This window comes from Phymastichus coffea, unplaced genomic scaffold, assembly GCF_024137745.1.
Source record: "Phymastichus coffea isolate CEN01 unplaced genomic scaffold, Cenicafe_Pcof_1.1 PCOF00107, whole genome shotgun sequence".
In the NCBI taxonomy this organism is placed as follows: Eukaryota; Metazoa; Arthropoda; class Insecta; order Hymenoptera; family Eulophidae; genus Phymastichus; species Phymastichus coffea.
The window spans coordinates 405,203-429,465 of record NW_026706918.1 but is presented as its reverse complement, the minus strand read 5'-3'; the positions used below and the strand labels follow the sequence as shown (position 1 = coordinate 429,465).

Sequence of the window (24,263 nt, the reverse complement as noted above, 5' to 3'; positions counted from 1 at the left end):
TGTCAATATTGGCACTTGTTAATATAATTGATACAGTACGAACTCTTTCAGTGTAATCTTGTAAAAAGTATAAAAATGTAGTCTATACTTTAGTTAGAAAATATATTCACTTTTTCTCTCCATGTGCTAAATATAACAAAAAGACAAAGTTGTGAGAGAGATTCCAAAAATTAAAACTCACAATGATTTCATAAGCATTGGACGAATGTTTATAGAAAATTAAAACTTACAAAGAATCTTGATAAGTTTTAATTTTTGGGATCTCTCTCACAATTTTGTCTTTTTGAGTTATATTTAGTTAGAAAAGTAATAAGCACTTGGGCTTAAAATCAAAGAAATGATCTGTTTAATAATAGTCGAAGTAATTTTAATGACTACTTTAAATACAAATTTTTATTTTAGTATTTTTAAAATCACGCTAGTTCACGTAATCTTGAAAAAAATGATTTAAAGTTGCAACAAAAGTATTAACCAACAAGCAAAATTAAGAATTTGTGGAATTTTTTTTAACACACCAAGTAAATGTTATTAGTTGACAAAAACAGCTTTTGCAACCTCAAAAATATCCTTTTTTATTTTAAATCATCAATAAATCTGATACACATTACAACAACAATGAGTACTTGCTATGCTTAAATACTTATTTTTCATCACAATCTCTTTGAAACGTTACCTTTAAACCATTAAACTCCTATTATCATTTAATTATTCGAGTTACCCAACAACGATAATTCCTAGTTCGATTACTCACAGTTAATTTTCAACGGTTGATTTACTTACATTTGTCAATTGGAAAGCTGTCAGCTGACCAAGGGAACGGGGAACTGTATAGATTACGCGCTATAGGGTAACATGAAGTACTCATATATCTCTAAATCAAATTCACTCTAGCTTCGTGAATAGGCCGCTAGGCGTTGCGTTGATATAGCAGAATCTAGTATTTTCACCCGTAAATATATATGGGTGTGTGTGTGTTTGCCATATTATCACTCATATGTACATATACATGTACGTATACATACACACACACATATATAAACACACACACACACACATATTCTTATGTATAAGAAGACTAACAATAACACTTCAAAACATCACCTAGAATAGTTGAAAAAAATTTATTGTTAAATATATTTTGAAAGCGTTGCCAATGTTAGAAATTTTATTCTACCGAAGAGTCTTTTAGATGTGTATGTGTGTGTGAGTGCGTTTATGTTAATATAGCATACGTAATATGTTCATGTTACTTTATAATATGAAAATATTAATGTGAGTTGTGAAATCAGGCCCTTTGGAGCTTTTGGGTTAAAATTGATTGTTTTAAAAATATTCTGGGCTTGTAAAAGAAATTTTGGAGTACTCTTGAGTATTCTATTACTTTTTGAACTATGTAATATTGAGGTTATGTGCTAAAAATATGGTAAAAATGCCGAAAAAATCGGTTTTTTCAAATTTTGAGCAAGTTCCGGTCGGAAAATGGTATTTCTGATGCCGGCATTCAAAATAATGGAAAAAGATACATAAAAAAGTAAAATTTAGAAGTTAGCCAAGTATATTGTTCATAATTAAAAAAATCAGGTTCTTTTCGTACAATAGTATACACCATCATGAATTTTTTCAGATTTTCCGAACAAACAGAGAAGCAAAAAAGTAATTTTCGAAAAAACAAGTTTTTTTATCATTGTAGGGTCCTATTACCACCTAGGGGGCTACAAATTTGGCTGCAGAAGTTTTCAAGTATGTCCTTTCGAACGACCGGCTCCAAATAAAAATACAGGCAGGGGCAATTTTAACATCCTTATTCCGCTATAGCCTTTCCTAAATAATGTTATCTAAATTAAATAAATTAACGCCTTATTTTCCTTAAATAGCATCTGATATCGTTCAAAAGAAGTTTCCTGAGTTACACAAATTTTTGGACCATTATTATGCCCATCATATCCATTTTTAATCATATAACCAAATTTCATCTCCCAAGCAATTTTTTCATATATATTTTTTAATTTTAATTTCTCATTAACTTTATATTCATATATTATTGTAGTGAATATATTATTTTCATATAATGAACATATAAAATTACTTATTTAATTAGGGTGATAGAAGTTTTTCACTAAATAAATTATCAAAATAAAAAAATTAATAAATGTAACAAATTTCAAAATCAAAAATTTGTGAAAAGAAGAAAGGCTCAAAACACTCTGTTTGCACTCATTTAATATATTACTGAAAATCAGTTTCAGTAATATATTAAACATCCAAATTTTGTAACAAAATCCATATTGAGATAATAAAATTTGATTTCCAAAAAAAGGTTTCGGAGATGAAAATCTTCAGAGACAGGAAGGAATTTTTTTTTGCGATACATAATTTTTTATTTATATCTAAAAAATATGTATAAAGCATTGAAAATTAAAAATCATTATACGAGGTGTGTTAAAAAAATACTCGGAATTTTTAAATTTCGCGGGTCTGGAGAGTCCGATTGTCAAAATTTTTTTTTATTGTGTTGGTATACATGCCCCTGAAGTATGATAAAATTTTCAGCTATATTCACTGTTTACTTTGTCTGCGGTAGTCGCTAAGGTTTGACGTGTTTTTATGAGCTCGGCGATTTTCGTTTTTTAAAAGAAATTGTCAAAGAATTTGTATTAAATTTTGCGTAAAAAATGAAATAAAGTGTAACAAAGTGTGTGAAATGTTACAAAAAGCCTATGGTGAGTCTCCTATGAAAAAAACAAGTGTTTGCGAGTGGTATAAGCGTTTCCAAGACGGCCGCGGAGACGTTGAAGATGACGAACGCTCCGGTCGACCCAGCACGTCAACGATCGATGAAAATGTGAAAAAAGTGGAAAAAATGGTTCTGAATGATCGCCGAATCACAATTAGAGAAGATGCTGATGAAGTTGGCATATCAATTGGCTCATGTCATAACATTTTTTCAAATGTTTTGGGCATGAAACGGCTGGCAGCAAAATTCATTCCAAAACCGCTGAACTTTGACCAAAAAAACAATCGCATGAACATCGCTCAGGAGCTGTTAAACGACGTCAACGACGATCCAAGTTTGCTTGAAAGGGTCATAACTGGTGATGAAACATGGGTGTACGGTTATGATGTCGAAACCAAAGCACAATCGTCCACCTGGAAGCATTCAACGTCACCAAGAGCGAAAAAAGCACGTCAAGTTCGATCAAATGTGAAGGTTTTGCTTACAGTTTTCTTTGACTGCAGGGGCGTGGTGCATCATGAGTTCTTATCACAAGGTCGTACGGTTAATAAGGAGTATTACCTTGAAGTTATGCGACGTTTGCGTGAAGTAATCCGAAAAAAACGCCCCGATTTATGGAAAAATAATTCATGGCTTTTGCATCACGATAACGCACCTGCTCATTCGTCGTTGCTTGTTCGTAATTTTTTGGTCAAAAACAATACCGTATTCGTGCCCCAACCTCCATATTCACCAGATTCCGTGTGACTTTTTCCTGTTCCCAAAGTTGAAGAGACCCATGAAAGGACGCCGTTTTTCCTCGATTGAAGAAATAAAGGCCGAATCGCTGAGAGTGCTCAAGGACATACCAAAAAGTGAATATCAAGAGTGCTTCGAAGATTGGAAAAAACGCTGGCATAAGTGTATTATATCTGGGGGGGGGGGGATTACTTTGAAGGGGACCACATTGATGTAAACGAATAAATAAATATTTTTTTTGGAAAAACGATAATTCCGGGTACTTTTTGAACACACCTCGTATATAGATACTAATTGATAGTTTTTGACCAGAACTTTTCATTTATTTCATCCAAATTGAAGTTACTATTGATTGTAATTGGTTTTTACTGCTTAATAGCGATGTGTACATTTTTTCCAAAATAGGGAGACATATTTCAAAGCTATGGATAAAGATTAAGATAAAGATTTAAACTGTTGATATGGATGCTAGAAGATACTTTAATATGTTTACTTGAAAATGGCTTTGTTGAAATTATTGAAAAAAATATTTTGAAACCATGGCAGTGTTATAAATGCTGGAAATAGTGTTGGAGAAATCGTAAAAAGGCTTCGGAGATGAATGATATTTGTCCCCATTTTAAAAATATTGAAAATAATGGATTCTTAAATTTTTGTAAAATAGTTGTGATTTTATACGAATAATTATCGTTAGTTATTAACTGGACACTCATCTGTAGAATACATGGTAGAGCAAAACTCTGGTTTGTGCCTTTACAGTAGAACTACCCATATTTTACATATCATGTATAAATCTCAAATATTCCTGTGAATTTTTTCAGATTTTTCAAAGTGCCCTTCATAAATTAATATTACGGTAAAAAAAAAAGTATAGTCGTATTCTACGTAAAAAAATACATCGAAAACATGTGTCACACTGTCATCATTCGCACGTGATATATTATATCATGAGAATTCGATGATTGAACTCCCTAGCTTGATCTGTCTATAGTATATGTAGCACTTGAAAAATCAAGTGTAATTCCATTTTTTACTCTATGATAGACGCATTGGTCACTCTTGCTGAAATTTTTCCAATTGACCGGAAAGTACTACCAGTGGCGTTCGATTCAAGTCTCGTGTACTGTTAACTTTCCCATATAAACAAATGCGTATATGATATCGCTCAAAATAATATGTAAATAAAATTGAATTGAATTAAATAACTTCATGATTTTAAGCTTATGAAAGAATTACAGTTAACGAAAACGATCTGATTTTTTCTTCTTTGAGGCTATATTTTTTATAAATCTATTGAAAATAATCTGCAATAATACGAGACAAGGTGAGTTTGATTTTGTTATTGAAAATAAAATAATTCAAAGTATCCTAAATAACGTTAACGGGATATTCTTTTTATTACGGCTATGAAGACATGATCATTCGTCTATCACCTTCGTCGTCGATTCCTATATCACCGACTCATCTTTGCTACTCCTCTGCGCAACGTTAAAGTGTCCGCGCACGTGCGCAGATGTGTCCTTGCAGTGGTGTGGCAGGTCTGAAAAGTTGTCCGCGAATTGTGCAATGAAGGAGAATCAGGTTCGAAACTCGTACCATTGACGGACCGAGAATACGAAACGGGAAAATCAAGCGGACACTCATTTGCAGCATATGAGGTTTTATTAATCGATTACCTCAACACTTTATTTCCTACAAGCAAATTTACATATGTACCGGAAGCCACGCACTTATTGTTAACACCATAGAGAAAGAGGGAGAGAGGGAGAAAATCGCTGTCATAAACGGACGCACAGCTAAAGAGATTACACGGAACGCGATTACAATGAAAACAACGTGACCGCGCGGCTTCGCTATTTTGATGCCGCGGTATGACGCATGCAATTTACTTGACAAAGACCCATTACTCTGCCGTAAGCTACGACGATCGTCGGTGGTTGGAACATCGCTCTCGAGGCTGAGTAGTCTGGCTACAAAGAGGCCGACAATACTAACGGCTAGGAGATTACCTTTAGATACTTTCGTTGGTGACCTTTTCAATGCGTTATGCTCGTCGCTGATCGTGCACCTCAGTTTTATTTTTAAAGGCAATACAGCTCGCTCTTTCACTCTGGTTGCAGAATAACGAAAGAATGAATGCCGGTTTTCGCCTGTTCGCGCATTCTGTCTCTTTTAATGTAATGAATCTGTATTGTAATTTAAGGATTTTTTTAATCTTATGGAAACTTCGTATTAATCTTATATAAGCCCCACAGTTAGCTTATCTTATCTTTAATTCTTTCTGAATATATTGGTTTATTTTTTAGAACGGCAGTTATTATTTGAAATTGCCCTGCTATTACCATATTTTTAATAAAAATTACGTTGTATTTTTTTAATAAAATTAAATTATTATTAGAAGATTAATTACATTAAAAATTAAGAAAAGCTCATCGAACATAATTCAATCAAGTTGAAGAATAAATTAATATTACGAAATTAATTTTTGTATTAAGATATAGAAAAAGATTGAAATAATTAATTGAATTAGTTGTCGATATGCAAATTCGGATTTGAAAAGAAAAGCAATAGGTGTGTGTCTAGTTGATGGCAATATCCGACTATTATAATCTGGCACGCCAAGCTCACATTTGGAGCTGCTACCAATTTTGAAAATATATGCATAAATACAGTCCTTATTACACTTAAATAATTAAGTGTGTCTGAGAAACAACGTAGAGAATAGTTTTCTTCTCATAAATTATAAGTATTTATAGTTTTAAAGATAGACATAATTGATAAATTAAGCGAAGAAACTATAGAGCTGAGAATTTTTTTATCTGCTTATTAATGTTAATTATAAATAATCATCGAAAGGATTGAATGATGTCAGTTATACTACTTATTAAAAAATAAATAAATATGGAACGGGGGCAGCGCCTTATTCGGCACTGACGTCACCAATTTATTAAGGGGAGAGTAAGAGAGGCACTTTCGCTCTTCAACAATCGGGGAACGAGAGGATAGGTCGAACGAATAAATAATTTTCTTTACTTGGAACATACAACTTAAATCTATTCAGACAAACAAATACAAAATCGGTTACAATAAAGTTTACATCACGCGCACATATACAGAACAACTTAAACTAACGCGGGAAGACGAATGGCCCGGCGACTAAATCGCCTTGGCCATTTACCTCCTTACAAAGGAAAGAATACGTCGAAACCTCTCTACCGCATTACGATGAGCGTAGCCGGCAAGTGATCGCCTGGCTACCTATCGTTCCTACGCGGCCGCGCATCACCATGAGAGAGAGAAATACCGGGAGAGAGAGATAACCTGACCTTTGTCCTTGGCGATGAGCCGGCAACGGGGAGTTGACCTGGCCGCTGGCTGGACGTCTTCCTCGGCGTAGCCCGTGGTGAACCCCCTGGAAGTCATGCCGTGCATGGCGGCGAGGGCGACACTGAATGCCCTGCTGCAGGTGTTGCCGCCACACGTTGCCTCGGCTCGCCCTGGTCTGGTCACTGCTGCACGTGTACTTCTTCTTCTCTCATTGCGCTGCTACTTCCAACTTCTCTCCTTAACTTTCTTCCGGGAACTACCTCACGCGACTTGACGCATGGTCAGCGTTCGCGCTCTCGCCGGGCTCTCCCACCAAGCCCACTCATTAGGCGGCGTGCGACAAAAGCGCTAATTGGTCGCGCGTCACACGCCGGCCCAAACCTGCATAGTGCGTGCATAGACGCGCACTCTAGCATGCTCGCTAACTTTCTCTCTCTCTCTCTCTCTCTCTCATAGTCGCTGCGCTCTTGCTTCTTCGGGCGCTCTCAACCTTGCTCGGCAATCTTCGGCGTCTGGAAAAACATAAAGGCCAGTGGTTAGGCGCAATAAATATATGCGCCGAACGCTGACCACGTCGCCATGCCGAGCGATAAGAGGGAGAGAGAGAAGGAGGGCAGACGAGGAGCAAGCGTACTGCTTGCTCTCGTCACAAATAATGGAATAATAAATCATAAAAGTTTAACTAAAATTAATGAATCTTATTTAAATCCAATTACGTAATAAGATTTTTGTAATCTTATCAAAAGCTTTTTGTACTCTCACAACTGCCTAACTTATAGAAAAATTATATTTATTTGTTTCTTACATTTTTTCACAAAATATAACGAGCATTTCTCGCTTCGCGAATTAAATCGCACGAGCAAAGCAATGTCAGTTGCGAGACGAACGAAGCGGCGAGCGAGAGAACGCGATATATATATATATATATATATATAGAGAGAGAGAGAGAGAGAGAGAGAGAGAGAGGCGGCGTGCACATGTACCGACAGTCTTTTCCTATCCACTCTAGTCACTGCACCTAATCTTAAAACCAGTAAAACATTTCTAAGATTTCGTTGTGTTGTCTAATATAGTGGGCAAGGGAAGGCAGGTTTAGTGCGATATTCGTATGATAAACAGATAAACAAATAAAATTGATCTCCCGGGAGATTTTCAGAGTGCAATTCTTTGTAACGACCTACTGGCGAGGCCGAGACCCTCCTCAAGCACCTGAGTGGAAACCCGAGCTTGACGAGCTCGAGATCCAGCGCCGCGCAGAGGGCGAAGTTTTCGACGAGAGCCCCCCGTACTAGCATCGACATCAGCGGTAGCATCAAGAGTGAGGCGATAAAGCTTTGTCGACTGGCCAGCGATATACTAAGGTAGCGTTTAATTTATAATCTTTGCGAACGGAAGCGTGTGCGCGATTTTTCTAAGCTTCGCGTATACTCTCTCTCTCTTTTATGCGTACGACGATTTATCGGTTGCGTGCATCCGGCCTGGTTTTGTCATTATTGTTAAGCCTTTTGTAGCGATCGTCCGAAAGGCGATCCGCGCTGTCTACCTGGCGACCTAATAAAGCCGAAATACTTGAAGTATAATACCAGTTAGCCATCCTTTGCCAGTCATCCAGCAATCAGCACATTACGATCCAGCATCTTCCCCGCGTTTATGACTTTGCACGCGAATACGGCGCCTTTCAGGTGCGAGCACATACGTACGCTGCAGCGTTCCTTCGCCCAAATATTTGCCCCGTTACAATATTCAGTTATTTTTTCGATGAATTATTCAAAAAAGTTATGGGTATACTTTATCATGAACTGACAATTTTTTTTTGTAATAAAAATACATTATTTTTCAGCGATCTCTAATGAGCATCTGAAATTAATAATGAATTTTTTTTCAGCCTTTAGTTACCATGTCTTTATATCTTCGTGAAAAATGTATATCTTGTGACACGTCAAAGAAAAAAACTGTCCGCATGGAAACAAATTGTCAATATAGATAATAAATCCAAAGATCTCACGGATTGTTTTGCTTCAACAATTGTAGTTGGTAATATTTTATGTAGTACTTACAGTGGCGATTCTCGTTTAGCAAAATCAAAGCGAAGAAAACTTGAAGGGGCAGAAATAGCTTCTGTGCCAGAAAGTCAAAAGTCGACTTCATTTTCAGAACCAGCATCACAGCCTATTAAAAATAATCCAATTTATCAACCAAAAAAAGTAAAGACGGTCGAAGATGAAACTATTGAATTTTCTTTGAAAAGAGTCGTTTGTACACATAAATATTGTTTCATACGTAAAAACACATCTGGACTAGTTACAGTTCCTTTTGAAGCACGTGAACAAATTTTTGTTATAAAACAAATATATATTCCAAAGAATAACCGATGCTGTCCAAAACATTTAATAAAGAAACGATTTTATGTAAATGAGATAGGAAGTTTCATAATAGTTTCTCATGAATGCTCTGTAGCGACTACTGATACGAGTATAACGATATTATTCGAAGCTTTCAGTGTTACTTTGGATAGAGAGCTGCGCAATAGAATCGGTAACTTTCCTCTTTCTGAAGAAAGAATTTACACATTTACTGGTTTGAATTGGGAACGGTTGATTCGGTCATGTGAAATGATGGTTTATTTAAGGAATTCAGACAATCGAAGAAAGAGTTTGTTTCAAAAACTGAAGTCCTCTGAAGTACTTGATTTTCTTGGAATTATGGAAATCGATCTAGTCAAATCATTTACTGAAACATATTAGATGCAGCAGGCAGTATCTTATTTAGCTGAAATGGTGGACGGCAATGATGAAATATAAATAAGCTATTGTAAAGTAGCTCTTGAAATTCTTAAATTATAAGTATAATCTAGGCATACGAAAAGCACAACTTATAACTGCTATATTCATATACGAGGTGTGTTCAAAAAGTAAGGTGACTTTGTATTTTTAAGAAAAAATATTTATTTATTTATCAATATTTATGTTGTCCCCTTCAAAGTAATCCCCCTCAGATACAATACACTTATGCCAACGGTTTTTCCAATCCTCAAAGCACTTCTCATAAGCACTTTTCGTTATAGCCTTGAGCTCTTCCAGCGATGCAGTCTTTATCTCTTCAATCGTTGCAAATCTCCGTCCTTTCATAGGTCTCTTTAGTTTTGGGAACAAGAAAAAGTCACATGGGGCCAAATCCGGTGAATATAGTGGCTGAGGTATAATTGTGGTGTTATTTTTGGCCAAAAAATCTCTCACAAGCAAAGATGAGTGACCAGAGGCATTATCGTGATGCAAAAGCCATGAATTGTTTTTCCACAATTCTGGGCGTTTTCTTCGTATTGCTTCTCGCAAACGGCGCATAACTTCAAGATAATACTGTTTATTGACCGTACGTCCATATGGTAAGAACTCATGATGCAGCACGCCCCTACAGTCAAAGAAAACTGTAAGCAAAACCTTTACATTTAATCGAATTTGGCGTGCTTTTTTTGGTCTTGGTGATCCAGAATGCCTCCACTGGGACGATTGAGTCTTAGTCTCGACGTCATAACCGTATATCCATGTTTCGTCACCTGTTATAACCCTGTTGAGTAAATCTGGATCATCGTTGACGTCATTCAGTAGCTCTTGGGCGATGCTCATGCGACGTTTCTTTTGGTCGAAATTGAGCAATTTCGGAACAAACTTCGCTGACACACGTCTCATGTCTAAAACACTCGTCAAAATTGATTGGCACGAACCAAATGAGATGCCAATATCATCAGCAATTTCTCTAATGGTAATTCGACGATTTCCCAACACTATTTTCTTCACTTCTTCAACATTCTCATCAGTTGTTGATGTGCTGGGGCGTCCAAAACGAGGTTCGTCGTCGGTGTCTTCTCGGCCTTCTTGGAAGAGTTTATACCACTTGTAAACATTTTTTTGGCTTAAAGTAGACTCACGGTATGCCACTTTCAGCATTTCAAGTGTTTTGGAACATTTGATTCCATTTTTTACACAAAATTTAATGCAAACTCTTTGATCCATGTTTTTAGACAGCAGCAAATCGTGGAGCACGCAAAACATTTCTAACCTTGATGCCTCTCACAAACAAACCAAACATACTACAAAGCTGAAATTTGGAACGTATGTTCTAGACGAGTGTACCGTCATAACCAAATAAAAAAGTCGAAGATCGAACGGACGTAGCCCGCTAAATTTCAAAATTCACCTTACTTTTTGATCACACCTCGTATATGGTAAAACTATGGAAAACGTTCGCAAACATGTTGATTGAAACAGACTTTTAATGGCGAAAAATAGACGATATGGCGTGAAAGCTATAGTTTCAAAATCTAATTTCGGTAGTAGAGCTATTTTTAATAAAAACTTGATAGCTGTTTAGTTGCGTAGAACTGAAGTATATTTGAATAAGCCTATTTATGTGAGTTTTATAGTTTTAAACGTATCCAAAACATTAATGTACAGCTTTCATTATGATTACATGAAAAAGATGTATGGACAAAATTGTAAGCTTCTCTATACGGATACAGATAGTTTCATATACTCTGTAAAGTGTTAAGATATTTGTGCTGATATGAATGCTAACATTAATCATTTTGAAACTTCTGATTATTCTGCTGACAACGTATTCAATATGCTTAGAGCAAACAAGAAGGATGTTCGTTTAATGAAGGACAAATGTAATGGAAATATACTAACAGAGGTTATTGGTTTGAGGAGTAAAATGTACTGTAAAATGTAATGGTATCGATGTTATGATAAAAATCAAAGGTGTGAAGTTTTCCGTTGTCATAAAAAACTTTGACTTTGATTATTATGTAGACTGCTTACAAAATTTACATATTCATAAAAGACAACAATGCACGATCCTATCTAAATTGCACAATATTGAAACTATTGAAAAACGAAAGATTGCATTGAAGCCTTATGATAATAAAAGATACCTATTAACAACAGTACTGATACATTAACACATAGAGATTACAAAATTAGGTAAATCAAAAAAAACATAGATATTTTTAAAACATAATCATGGAACAAATACGTAATTAGTCTTAATCACTGTTATTAATTTTAGATTGAAACAGAAAAAGAAACTGTTCAAGTCTGTACGTTTTGAAAAAAAAATTCAAACACGTAAAATTTACATACGTTACATGGACATATGCACATTGAACTACTCGTCATGGAAAATGGATGCAGATGGCTTATAATAGAGAACGTTTTAAAATAAGAATCAATCGTATGAGTGGAAATTGTTACACCTGTACTTGTAAAAAAATGTATGAAAGTCAAGAATAAAAAAACAAAATATATTTTATCATTTTATTCATTTATTTAATACCATTTATATATCATCTTTATGAACATAACTATTATTACACTTGTCAAATTCGAACCATTTTACATAATAATGATCACCATGTTTTCTTACAACTTTTTCTATCAAATATATATCCGGATATTTTGTATGAAGTAATTCTTTTTCGTAAAAATCATCAGCGATAAGTTTGTTTTGATAATCTTTTAAAAAGTAAGTAAATGGAACTGTTTTCATAACTGTATCAACTGTAAAAATTTCTGTTGACCAATTGTGTGCATAACCTTTCTCAAAAATCGTTCACAAATCGATGCTTTCAATTTACTATATGTAGAATACATATGCCTTTTATATTTGGTCATTAAACATTCATAATCTTTATTATAAATTCACAACCTTTTTCAAGACATATTATCTTTGGCACACGTCCTTTCACAAGTTTCCATAGCTTTACCAGTTTTCTGTTTGCATTATACCAAGCATACTTGTAAAAGCAGTCAATAGCGTACAAGATATAATTGTGATTTTTATTTTCTCGTTGATATGATATCATTTCAATAAGATCGATTTGCCATGTCTCGTTAATATTATTGATGTCAAATGATCTTTGTGGATAATTACGACGAATTGACTTATGAAGCTCATTTACAACTGCTTTAGGCTTGTTTTTCATTTTTTTTAAACATAAAAGGTTTTCTTCCATAGTATGTAATTTAAAATACAGTACTAAAATATTCTTCTTAATAGTTAACAAATGTTTTTCCATGTCAATGTATAAAAACTGATTACTTGAACTTATTTTATTGTAACGAAAGCTCGTTCGTTATCAATTTTTAAAGTTGGCAAGTGAAGCGCACTCACTCATAGCAATCGAGGTGGGGGGGGAGGTAAGGAAATGAAAGTAATTAAGAAATTATATACACTTCAAAAACCGTACATGAACAAACCGCAAAAGAATAAACCGCATAATTCTATTTATTATAACCAGCTTTTATAAACTCTTAAACTAATGAACACAACGGCGTTGCAAACACGTCTTAACACTATCAAACACAACGGTGTTCTTAACACCTAATACAATACCAATACAATGAATAAATTAACTAACTTATCGCGCTTACAAATCTAACAGATATACAGCACGCGTCGCCTGGATTAAACTAAAACTAAAAGAGAAAGCCGCCCGGTGAGGGATCGCCTGGTCGGTACTCTACCTGAACAATTTATGACGCCGACCGTAATTAAGGCAGGTAGCCGGCGCGTGTACGCCTTGCTACCTACCTACCCTTACAATTACACGCTGTGCCATACCACTGAAGAGAGAGAGAGAGAGAGAGAGAGAGAGAGAGAGAGAGAGAGAGAGAGAGAAAGAAATAAGATTACGAGCTTTGACCTTCGATGCATGTGATGTTCGTATCACTTATAAATAAAATAATTCGAACTCTCGTAATCTAGCTAATGAGTAAGAATTTGTTTCCAATGATTTTACTCTAATTGTCAAGAAAATAGATAAATGAATCAAATATAATAAATAAGTAAATCAAATATACATAAGTAAGTGCAATATATCGAGGAAAGTCAGACAATGCCCTAGTTTCTTATGGTGCGAATTGTCCCATAAGCAGAGCTAAAGTCTTTCTTTGATAGGATATAATTCGGCCCAAGTTTCTTATAGCGCGAGATGTTTTATAAGTCGAGCTCAAATTATAAGGAAAGGATAGTCTTGCTTAGTTAATCACAATGAGAGAAAGAACTTAGGTATTAATCCAAGTTTATTCAGACTCATGCGCTCACCTTGCAAGGCTAGAAGTGAATGCTAGCCTATGCAAAGGTGGGCCTATTTATACACAGATTTTCCCGCTTATTATTGCAGGAAAGATTTCATCGAAAATTCGAGAGACATTCGCGAATTTTGAGAAATAAGTTTTCTTAATTTACAAGTAAATAACCATTAATATTAAGTTTTTAACACATGTAAATTTTACAGAATTTGTTATTTGTTGATTTTATACAGTATACAATTATCGCCAATAGTGTCGTCAAAAGTTATTAACTAATAAAGTTAATTAACGTGATATTACATTATTTACAATAGAAAATTATTAAAATTTCATATAACTTTATAGTTGATTAATTTTGGAAGTATTTTCCAAAATTAATTATTTAAATTAATTAATAACATTTGAATTATGACTAATTTTTCATATTTGTAACGGTTTTTTCTAATCTTAATATGCAATTATTAGATTAATTATCTAAGATTTCTAAATTATAAAGTTATCATTATCAAGTATTAACTTAATATTTTCGTTCTATATATGGCTTATTGTTTAAATAAATTATTAATTGTTTATTTATTAATAACAGTTGTTATTCAGCTGTTATTAATGAAACCAATTCTTACTCATGTTCTATGCTTATTCATTTTGCATATAAATTATTTATATTTTTCTAATATTTCATATGTTAATAAATAAATCAACTTTGTATATTGATATTCATTATTAATTTATAATTGAATGAAATATTATGAATCTACATGTTAAAATCTATATAATCGATACTTTGTTATATTCAAATTATCTATAATTAACATATTTTTCTTAATCTCATGAATCATTATATCTATGTCTATTATTTTGTGACGTCACGCTGTTTATTTTGATTCGACTCTTATTTGTATACAGTCGCGTAAACAGTGAGGTAGCGCCGCTTAATTTTATAATTAAGTTGTGCAATTTTATAAGGTAACTTCAAAGAAAATCCTCTACCACTTGGTGAAACTCTGATCAAATGAGATATCATATCTCGAAATTTTTCACTTAATTAAACATGCTTTACCGTAAAAGCGAACACACGAAGTGAATAGCTTGTGATTTAAAAATTTGAGTTGGAAACGCTGAATGTATAATATAAATCGGTTCTTGGGGAAAAATCGCGTTACGAAGTTATAAAAAATAAAATTAATTAAATGAATAGGACAATATTTACAATAAAACGATAGGAAATTTGTACACCAAAAATTTATTTACGATACACCAAACATTATTCAATATCAAGGTTACGAATATAACAAATAGAATTCGAATAATAATTAAATAACGAATTTGCAAATTAATTCTTTTGAATAATTGAATAACAATTATTTTTACTAATTTTACCAGTAAGTACAGTTGGATAGCTATCTTGCAAAGTAATTTTAAGTGTTTAAATAAATTATTAATTATTTATTTATTGATAACTTTGTTAAAAAATCAGTTATCATGATGTCAAATTCTTGCGTCTCTTTCTTAATACGCTATTTTGCTGAGCAATATTCAAAATCATACTATATTTGTTTATTGCAAAATTGTTTATGATTTACACTCGTAAATTAAATTTCATTTTATCTAATTAATACTTAAGGCTTATATAATTAATACTCATAATAAGTTTAAATTTGAGATTAGCGCATCAAATTTAACTAAAAAAGTGCTTTTGTTCATTGAAAAAGTTTAAAATTACAAATTTTGAATAGTAACCAACGGATTTCGCATGGGTGTGGCGTCACGCTCCTTGTATGGTAATGATTTTGATCAATTGTTTTAACACATCTAAGCGTATATATGAGGTAGCAACTTATTTTTTATAGTACTTTTCCGCATTTTCGGGTGTACTCGTATGGTGAGTTGCCGTTGCGCAGTGATAGTCAAAATAAAAACAAATTAGACCGAACCGTTACATAAGAGAGAAGAAAAAGCCAGAGTTTGCCGATGGCATTAAGCTAGTAAGAAGGTGTATTCTCTACTATTATTGAACTGCTTCGCAATTTATTTCTGTCGTAATTGTTATAACATTCGACGGTATAAGAGTATTATAGCTCGTTTATTCTCACCCTGCTTGAATTTATTATTAATTATATATTACCCTGATTGATTGCTAATGCCTTATTGAAGGTTATAGCTTAAACGAATCGTGAAATGGGAATAACTTTAAAAAAGGAAAACATTTATGACTGAGTACTGCATGACTTAATATTTAACCAGCTATGTTCAGAGAATCATTTATTTAGCCATTTTGTCTGAATACGCGGGACGCTGATAGATATAATAATTTGTATTCGATCTAAGAAATGTGGAGTATGAAATAACATTTAGATGTCTCTTATGAATTACCGATTTCATGCCTTACTATTTCTCTCCGAATTATATCATTGTTACTCATTTCTTGCCTTTCTTTACATCTTGGTGATAGTTTGAAATATCGAGTATACACACTCACACATACATTTGCACAGTATACGAAATTTTCTTTTACATTTTTACAGGCATAAAATTAAACCTTTTTCATTATTTTATAAACAGGCTCACTTATTGTACATATAGAAATTAATTTATACTAAGGCAATTTCATAGTGGCCCTCGTTTTGATCTTAGTCTGTTATTTTATTTACATACCCAAGATCCGAACCCAAGATAATTTGTCGGTAAAGCACCATGTTACAAGATACTCGAAAATTGTTAGTAAATGACTAGGACGAAACAAATTATCACTCAATACTGATAAAATCATCTACATAAAATTTGATATTAATTACAATAGTACACCTAAGAAGTTGAACATTAAAATTCAAGGGAAAACAATTAACCAAGTCGATAACATAAAATGCGTAATTTTTGACAACATATTCACTTTTTTTTCTTCTTAGTTTTCGAAACCTTTCGCAAAAAGCAAACACATAACACATTCATTTGTTTTTCTCAACGCCTTACCATTAAATAAGTACCTATGTGAAAATTTGGAAACTTGGCTTATAGTAGAAAGTGCTGGACCGTAGTTGGTCACGGTTCAGCATTTTCTCCCCCTTGCCTCTTCTCACTTTCGACTTTTCATCGATAGGAGTGGGCTTATTGGGTGACTGTACGGGTATGTGCATGAATTCCCTTATGAGTTAGGTAGGTAGTTTGTTCTTCGAAACATTATGTATGTTAGCTGTGGTTGAGATACTATAATTTAGTTTCAAAAAACTTATGTAAAATGCATACAATTACGTCGATTCTCTTTGTTTAAAACTTATTTGATGGGATAAATGATCTAAAAATAGTAATATTGTGAATGGTAATAAGAATTGTCTAAAAGTAGTAATTACAATAACACTAAAAGACTACTGTCGATGAAATTTTCTTGCATGTAAACGAGAGTCATTTCTAATTATATTTTCTATATTAGAAATATCATAAGCAGTAAAATCAATTCAAATAATGTGTTACAGACGCTGGTTGAACGATTTGTTCATTGGAATGAAGATGTAGGAGAATGGCAATTGAAGTGTGTAGCTTATACTGGTAATAACATGCGAAAGTCGCAAGTTGATCCATTATATCGAAATAATGCTGAAATAAGTAGCGGATATTAAAATAAAACCGTGATGAATAAACTCATACAGTAATGTACAATAAAATAACCATTCTTTGTCCTATAATAGATTACATAATATATATTTTTTATAAAATAATATTATATATATCTAACTATACGTATATAAACACACACAAATATATACACACTTGTAAGAGCGCTTTTTGCAGTTGCCCCTCTCCTCCCCTTCCCTTTTTATATTACATTATTCCATGTGAATTCAATGTACTTTTCACGTTTTTTTACAAATTTTCATTTTTAGCCATTTTTCTCCTTCCTACCCTCTCCCACTTGACCCCATGCATTTTGAGAAACATTCGCAATTGTATTTTACAATAAAGGAATGTATTTATATAATAAATTATACAATAAATTAAGGAATGTATTTTCATTTAATATTGATTTTTCTTCGCCTCAGAGTATTTTCTTCGATTCTCATTATATACTGGGTGGACCATTTTAATCGAAGCATCTAGATATCTTCATCCATGTAGGGGTTTCAAAATATTTCAGAAAAGTTGCTAGACTTCACGACATGTGATGATGATCTTGACTTTGATCTTGACGGTAATCTCCAAGGTCAACCTTTGTTTTTTAAATAGGAACCTTCATTGTTGACTCCAGATTCAAATCGAGCGGGAAATTTTACGTTTAGATGATGTATCACGTGTGGGGTTTAGCAGACCACCAAGTCGTGTCTTAAAGTAAAGTAAAGTTCGGTTTCATTTGTTTTGCAAATTTTTCGTCCGACTGGTCCGATAACGATTAGAGCAACAAAAAATGTTTCTGACAAAAGTGACTAGATTCTAGGAGAAATTTTTTTGTGACCTTGATTATGACCCTGACGATTTAAATTTAGTAATGAGTATTACTAGTGTTACTAGGTCGCATCAAATAGAAAATCAAGTTACTTCATCTTAAAGTAGAGAATTTAACCTTAAATTTGTGAAAGAGAATCGCGGCATGGTCGTCGTTTCTGCCGTCAGGCTTTCGTTGGGTTCCACCCGCCGCGCCAGCCTGCGAGTGTGTACGTTATGAGCATATACTCATAAAAGCTTTTTTTTGTTTTCCGAGGTGCGGCGCTGGAGTGGCGATGAAGGAGAGCACAGGCGGTAGTGAGAGAAGAACGAAGAGAAAGAAATAGAGAGAGAAAAGAAAGGAAAGTTGCGTGCGCATCCTCGCCCCAATTTTTCAGTAGTTGGTACTGAAATATAGTACAGGCCGTCACGCGCAAGTACTTTCGGTATTAGTTCCTGATTTTCTGTCGAGTTTCCCGCGCCCTCGTCGACGTTTAATTGAAAGGATACGCGCCCGGTGCATGAAAGTTTGTTTCGTTTCGACGTGAGAAATTGGCTGGGTCGCACTCAGCCATATACTCGTATTGCTTGGATTTCGCACTGGTGCGCGTGAGTTTACCGGCGAGGTATTGCGGGCGTGCACACGTGAGCGGTTGCCGCTAAGGAGAGTAGAGCGACGATTGTTGAAGAGAGAGTTGGTTGGTGAGAAACAGGAGACGAACTGTGCAGCACAACAATAACAGCAATAATAACAACAACTACAACAACAGTAACAACAAGAACATCAACACGAGCATGGACAACAATAGAAGTACACACACGCATACACACACACAGCAGATCTTTTGGCAATGGGAGGAGCAGTTAGGACAGCCGGGGCAGTTGCACGAAGACGGTGCCGTGTTTTTGTCTCTCTCTCTCTCTTTCTCTTTCGCATGTTCCGAGTGTCTCCGTCGGGCGATTAGTGTGGCAGATCTGCCAGCTACCTCGCCGTTTAGCGATTGCGACGATTTTCCTTAGTAACGGGCGCCATTTAGTATTGCTTGTAAAGCGCGGTATTGTAGTGTGAAGGAGGATCGGATGGCAGACTTGACGTCAATTTTTACTTCCTCGCGAGCACGGAGAAAATTTGTCGGTCATGCGATAGGCGAGCGTTATAGTGTTGCGTTTATTTTTAAATTCATTGTTGCTTCTTAAGTTGTTTATTTGTTTTGTTATTCTTCGTTGTTATTAAAACTGGATCTTGAGAACGCCAAGGTTTATTGATTTATTCCCTGTGTCATTCCTCCTCCCGGAAAAATTATTTCCGCACGTTTTAATCCGTTCGGCTCAGCAGATCATTTGGTCATGGGAACGTTTGTGCTTCCCAGATCCCCACCTTAAATAAATAATACCACGAAGTAACCAAGCGGTATTGGCTGGTTCTCCGTTATAGAGCATCCCTTTTAGAGATTTCCGCGACGCGCGCGTGATGTGTTAATGAGAATCGATGAGGATTGAAACTGAGGCGAATGCGCGATCAGATTGGCGGGCAATAACAGAGACAAGTTCGTGATTCGTGAGCGCGAGCGCGTTAGTCTTATGGACATTAGAGTGAAGAGAGCTCTCAGCAACAAGTGAGCTCCAGTGGTTCGCTTGAGTGCTAAGGCTAACCTGAGCGCACGCCGCTTGCGTGTGTTAGTATCGCGGACAAGAAAGGTTCGTTTGGTGCGACTGGAGGTTGCGTGCGTAGCAGTGGATTGGTATGCGCAGTAGCAGATCGGTTGTACGGAGGCAATCGGCGTGCGCAGTAGCGATTCGGGTGTGTAGTGTGCGACTGCGCTGTAAGTGCTTAACGGCTAATTGGCGTGCGTAGCAGCTGTCTAAGTACTCGAGGGTGTGCGTAGCAGCTTAAATTTAAATTTAACAGTGGAGTTAAATGCAGTTTCTCTTCGGCAAAGCGCTGTAGGGAATATTAGGCATAGGCCGCTGCTACTCAAGGTCAGGCGAGTGCCACTAGAATCTGGGAGGCCCATATCCCCCAAGTGTAGAGTTTTTTAGGATTTTCATTGTTTTCTTCTCGTTTGGATTGTTGGTTGCTAGTCTTAGACGACGCGTATCTTTCCACAGGTGTGGAGTTGGTGCAGCAGAAGGCGAACATTGAACCAGTGTGTAAGAGATTGGAGTGCAGCAGATTTACCGTGTGAGTGTGCGTAGTTCGTTCGGGGAGGGGGGTGTCCAGCGCGCGCGCAAAAAGTGTCCGCATAGGCAAACATGCCAGCGGGTTGCACCGACACCAGAACAACTCAAGTTTTTTTATAGGTTTACGGGTTGGCTAATTCATCGTGCCCCTTTCGGGAGTAGTCAAAATACCATACACGTCAGGAAAACCGGATTTATATATACGTCACCTGAAGAAGCAGCCAGAGCTCCAGCAGGACGCATATTTTGAAGATGCCGTCGCAGCAGTTGGCAGAGTTTATGCTCCAGAAGGGTCTGGGCCCGGAGGGAAAGTTAGCCGTGCTTCAGGATCTTTTTTTTCGCACTTTTGTGATGGCGTCGCGGCTGGAGACTGGCGGTTCCCTGTACCCCAAGGATTTTCTATCAGGCAGGTTACCGAAACCAGCTCACGGGGAGAGTAGAGACACCGAAGTTGGCTAGAGCCTCTCTACGATCTTGGAGTAGGCGTTGACTCGCATTGGCCCGCCCGGTCTCAAATCCTCGGGAGGCGCGGAGACGTCTTTTCTTCATCTCTCTGGACGAAAGAGGGTGCAGCACTTCCCGCCGACATCTGGATCTACGGGCAGGGCGGACATGGCTCACCATATCCTTATTAGGAGGAGTGCTGAGAGTGAGTCGTTCGAGTCGGAGGTGGAAAGGGGAAACGAGGCCTCCGTGGTGATCTCGGGCGCGCCACGGTGTGATGCAGTGGATGTAGTGGGTAGAGATATTGGGGAAGCGGTGGGGTTATCGCATCCAATTTTGCCATCGGCCATCTCGCAAATGGATTCCGCGATGCTTGATCAGCTAGTACTGGTTCTGCAGAATTTTAGGTTCGACGCTGGGGCTCGGGCGGATGTGAGGAGTGTGACCCCGCCGACTTCAGTTCCTATCGTATCGCCTGCCTCCTGATGATCAATATCGCGTGTGGAATTGACGTTGCAGCAACAGAAGAGGCAACACGAGGTGTGGGAGCGAACGAGCCCCTTTAGTCTGTCGCAAAAACTAGATCAGCTGATAGCGGCTTCGGGCACGACCGGCCGTGAGCGGTTTCCGGATAGATGCCATGGAAGATGCATAGAGTGTCGATAGTTGGAAAATGTGGTACCACTTTGCGCGTAGAGTGGAAAATCGGGTGTATTTTTCTGACCGGCTAAGAGAATTCAGTCTGACTGCGGACGTGAGGAAACTGCAAGAACCCCAGCAACTCCAGATCAAGGAGCTTGTGCTGTGAGTGGTGCTGAAGGAGTCACCGGTGCAGACTGACTTGATCGAGCACGTGATTGATGTGCAGAGTGCAATACCGATAAAGACGCCTATCCGCACGTATCCTAATGCTAGGCAAAGACAAAGTTATAAAATGGCACAGAAAATTGAATATGTGGCCAAAAATTACCAGGGCGATACTTTCGACGGCAATGCTTTTCGAAAACTTCTGAAAAAAGCTGATGAACTGAATGATTAAGAAATAACGTGTAATCAGTTAGAATTTTAGCTTTATATTAGCGGTTTTAAAGCAATGAGCAAAGTTATTGCTGCCTGTTTTTCTACCAGACGTGTTTCAGTTGACGTACATAAACATTTGGAAGAGTTGAGAAAATTTTTTTATGCCATACTCAACGTTTCGTAAACATTAAAAGTACATATTAGGTCAGTTTATGAAAAAGAATATGTAAATTACTACATAATTGACAGTAAACTACGGCGGAGCTATCTTACCATGTAATGCACGATATAATGTAAAATTTTATTAATTTTAACTTAGCTGAAAAAATGTATTCGTTAAATTTATAGCAAGTTAGACTATTTCTAGTCTATTCGATATTATGAAAAATTGATTAATTACTTTGCTCAAAGTTAATAAAAATCAATTAATTAATATACTCAAAGTTACAAAAATTCAATTAATTACGCAGTCTAAATTGTTTAAAACTAAGTGATGTATGACTGATTAAAACGTTTTAATTTAATCCTCCTACGACTTGAAAGGCTAGCTTCCTAGTATCATGAGGGTAGAATGTCTCATGAGTCGAATATCTAGATCCGTAGCGGGAACAGATTAGGCAGTTCGTAGCACAAGTGATGCGTTAAGTCCACAAAAAATTAGGTGTGATGTTAACTGTATTGATCAAACCATTTGTCCAAATTGTAGCTAGTTTAGCTCATCGCAACTTTGGCATACAGTTTTATATATATATCACAATAGATTTCATGTTTTACATAGATAGGGGCTGACGCCACCTATCAGTAGTTCTTATAGTAACTAATATAGTAACGAATCTCATATACAACAATGGTTAAGGAAAATCCCTCATGTAATTAAAACAACAATCTTGAAATTTCAACGTTTCGCCATAAATTCATGGCCTCTTCAGGAAAACTTTATTAAAAATTATAAACAATTAAAAACTTTTTTAAACAATCGACATGATCATAACACTACAGTACACATCAAACAATAATAACAAAATCATTCATACTCACAATTATAGAAAACTTAAGTCATACTAATGTCAACTTATAAAATATTTACTATTCAGAACAACCTGAAAATTCAGAGATATGAAATGAACTGTGAATTTCAAAGTGTTACTCATCATGGTACAACTGTCTATACTAGACTGTCAATATAGTAAGCAATTAAACATCGAATCAGAGTCAAGCACGAAACGGAGATGCCCGAACAATTCGAACCACACAAACAAAAATTCAATGACAAGAGCGCATCCCTTTTACAATATTTACAATCTGATAGTATTGTTTATTGAGAAGCTTTACGTCTTCTTTTCTGTTAATCGTGTTATAACTAATATTAATATTAATCAACTCAGATGTAATTCTTTTTTTGTAATTTGATTCTCTATCCAAAATAACTGTGTTTTCCCAATCAAATTCATGTGTTACGTCTCGTGCATCAATTACGAATAGCTAATGAATGAGACGTTCCAATATGTTAAGTAGTGGTTGGATATGTCTCACTTATAGTAAATGTATGTGGAAATGTAGATATGTATGTATGATAATTGTACTACCTTGATAATCGTAGTTTTTAATTGTTGACAGAAATGCAGCAGGCTCTAACTGCTTGTTAAATTGTATAAATGTAGCAGGCTCTAACTGCTTGTTGAATTGTTTAAATGTAGCAGGCTCTAACTGCTTGTTGAATTGTTTTGGGTAGGTTGTTGAATAATTACTTGCACGATATTACTTTATAACAGTCGCGAGTTTATTAAGTAAAGTAACCATCAATTGTCGGACCGGTGTGTACGGAGTTGAGTCTTACAGGTACTTATTGACTGACTGACGGACTACTGATCAACTGCCTGAGTAATTTGTTCATTCCTTTTTATATCATTTATAGCTCTTTTCAGGTCAGTATTGCGATATGGTGTGACATTTTGTTTTTGCTGAATATAAATTTTGCGTTTGGTGACTTTATTTAGGCGTGTCATTTACCTCGTGTTTCGTCAGCTTTTTGCTGACGTGCGAGTATTTTAACTGCTTTGAATTTCACGAATGTGCATGTGTTACAAAAAAGGATGCGTCGTAAGCCGTAACACTTTATTTCGGAGTGTCATTCACCTCGCGTTTCGTCAGCTGACGTGCGAGTAGGTTAGCAGCTTTGAATTTTACGAATATGCATTTGTTACAAAAAGGATGCGTCGTAAGACGTAACACATGATTAGGAAAATTCTCTATGTGAGAAGATAGTGGTAACTTATTTTTTCCTATTGAATCTTTGTGTTCTTTAATTCTATTTTTTA

At 35.7% G+C, this 24,263-nt stretch overlaps 1 protein-coding gene across 1 annotated transcript in view; it reads left to right on the top strand.

The window, feature by feature from the left end:
• The window catches only part of LOC131670286 (kinesin-like protein KIF3A), a 376,061-nt gene extending 358,390 nt beyond the window's left edge, over positions 1-17,671 (top strand). The window contains exon 6 of the mRNA XM_058945762.1: positions 17,358-17,671. Coding sequence (XP_058801745.1) covers positions 17,358-17,501 — 144 coding nt within the window. The 3' untranslated portion in view covers positions 17,502-17,671. The remainder of the gene's footprint in view (positions 1-17,357) is intronic.
• The last annotated feature ends 6,592 nt before the right edge of the window (positions 17,672-24,263 follow it).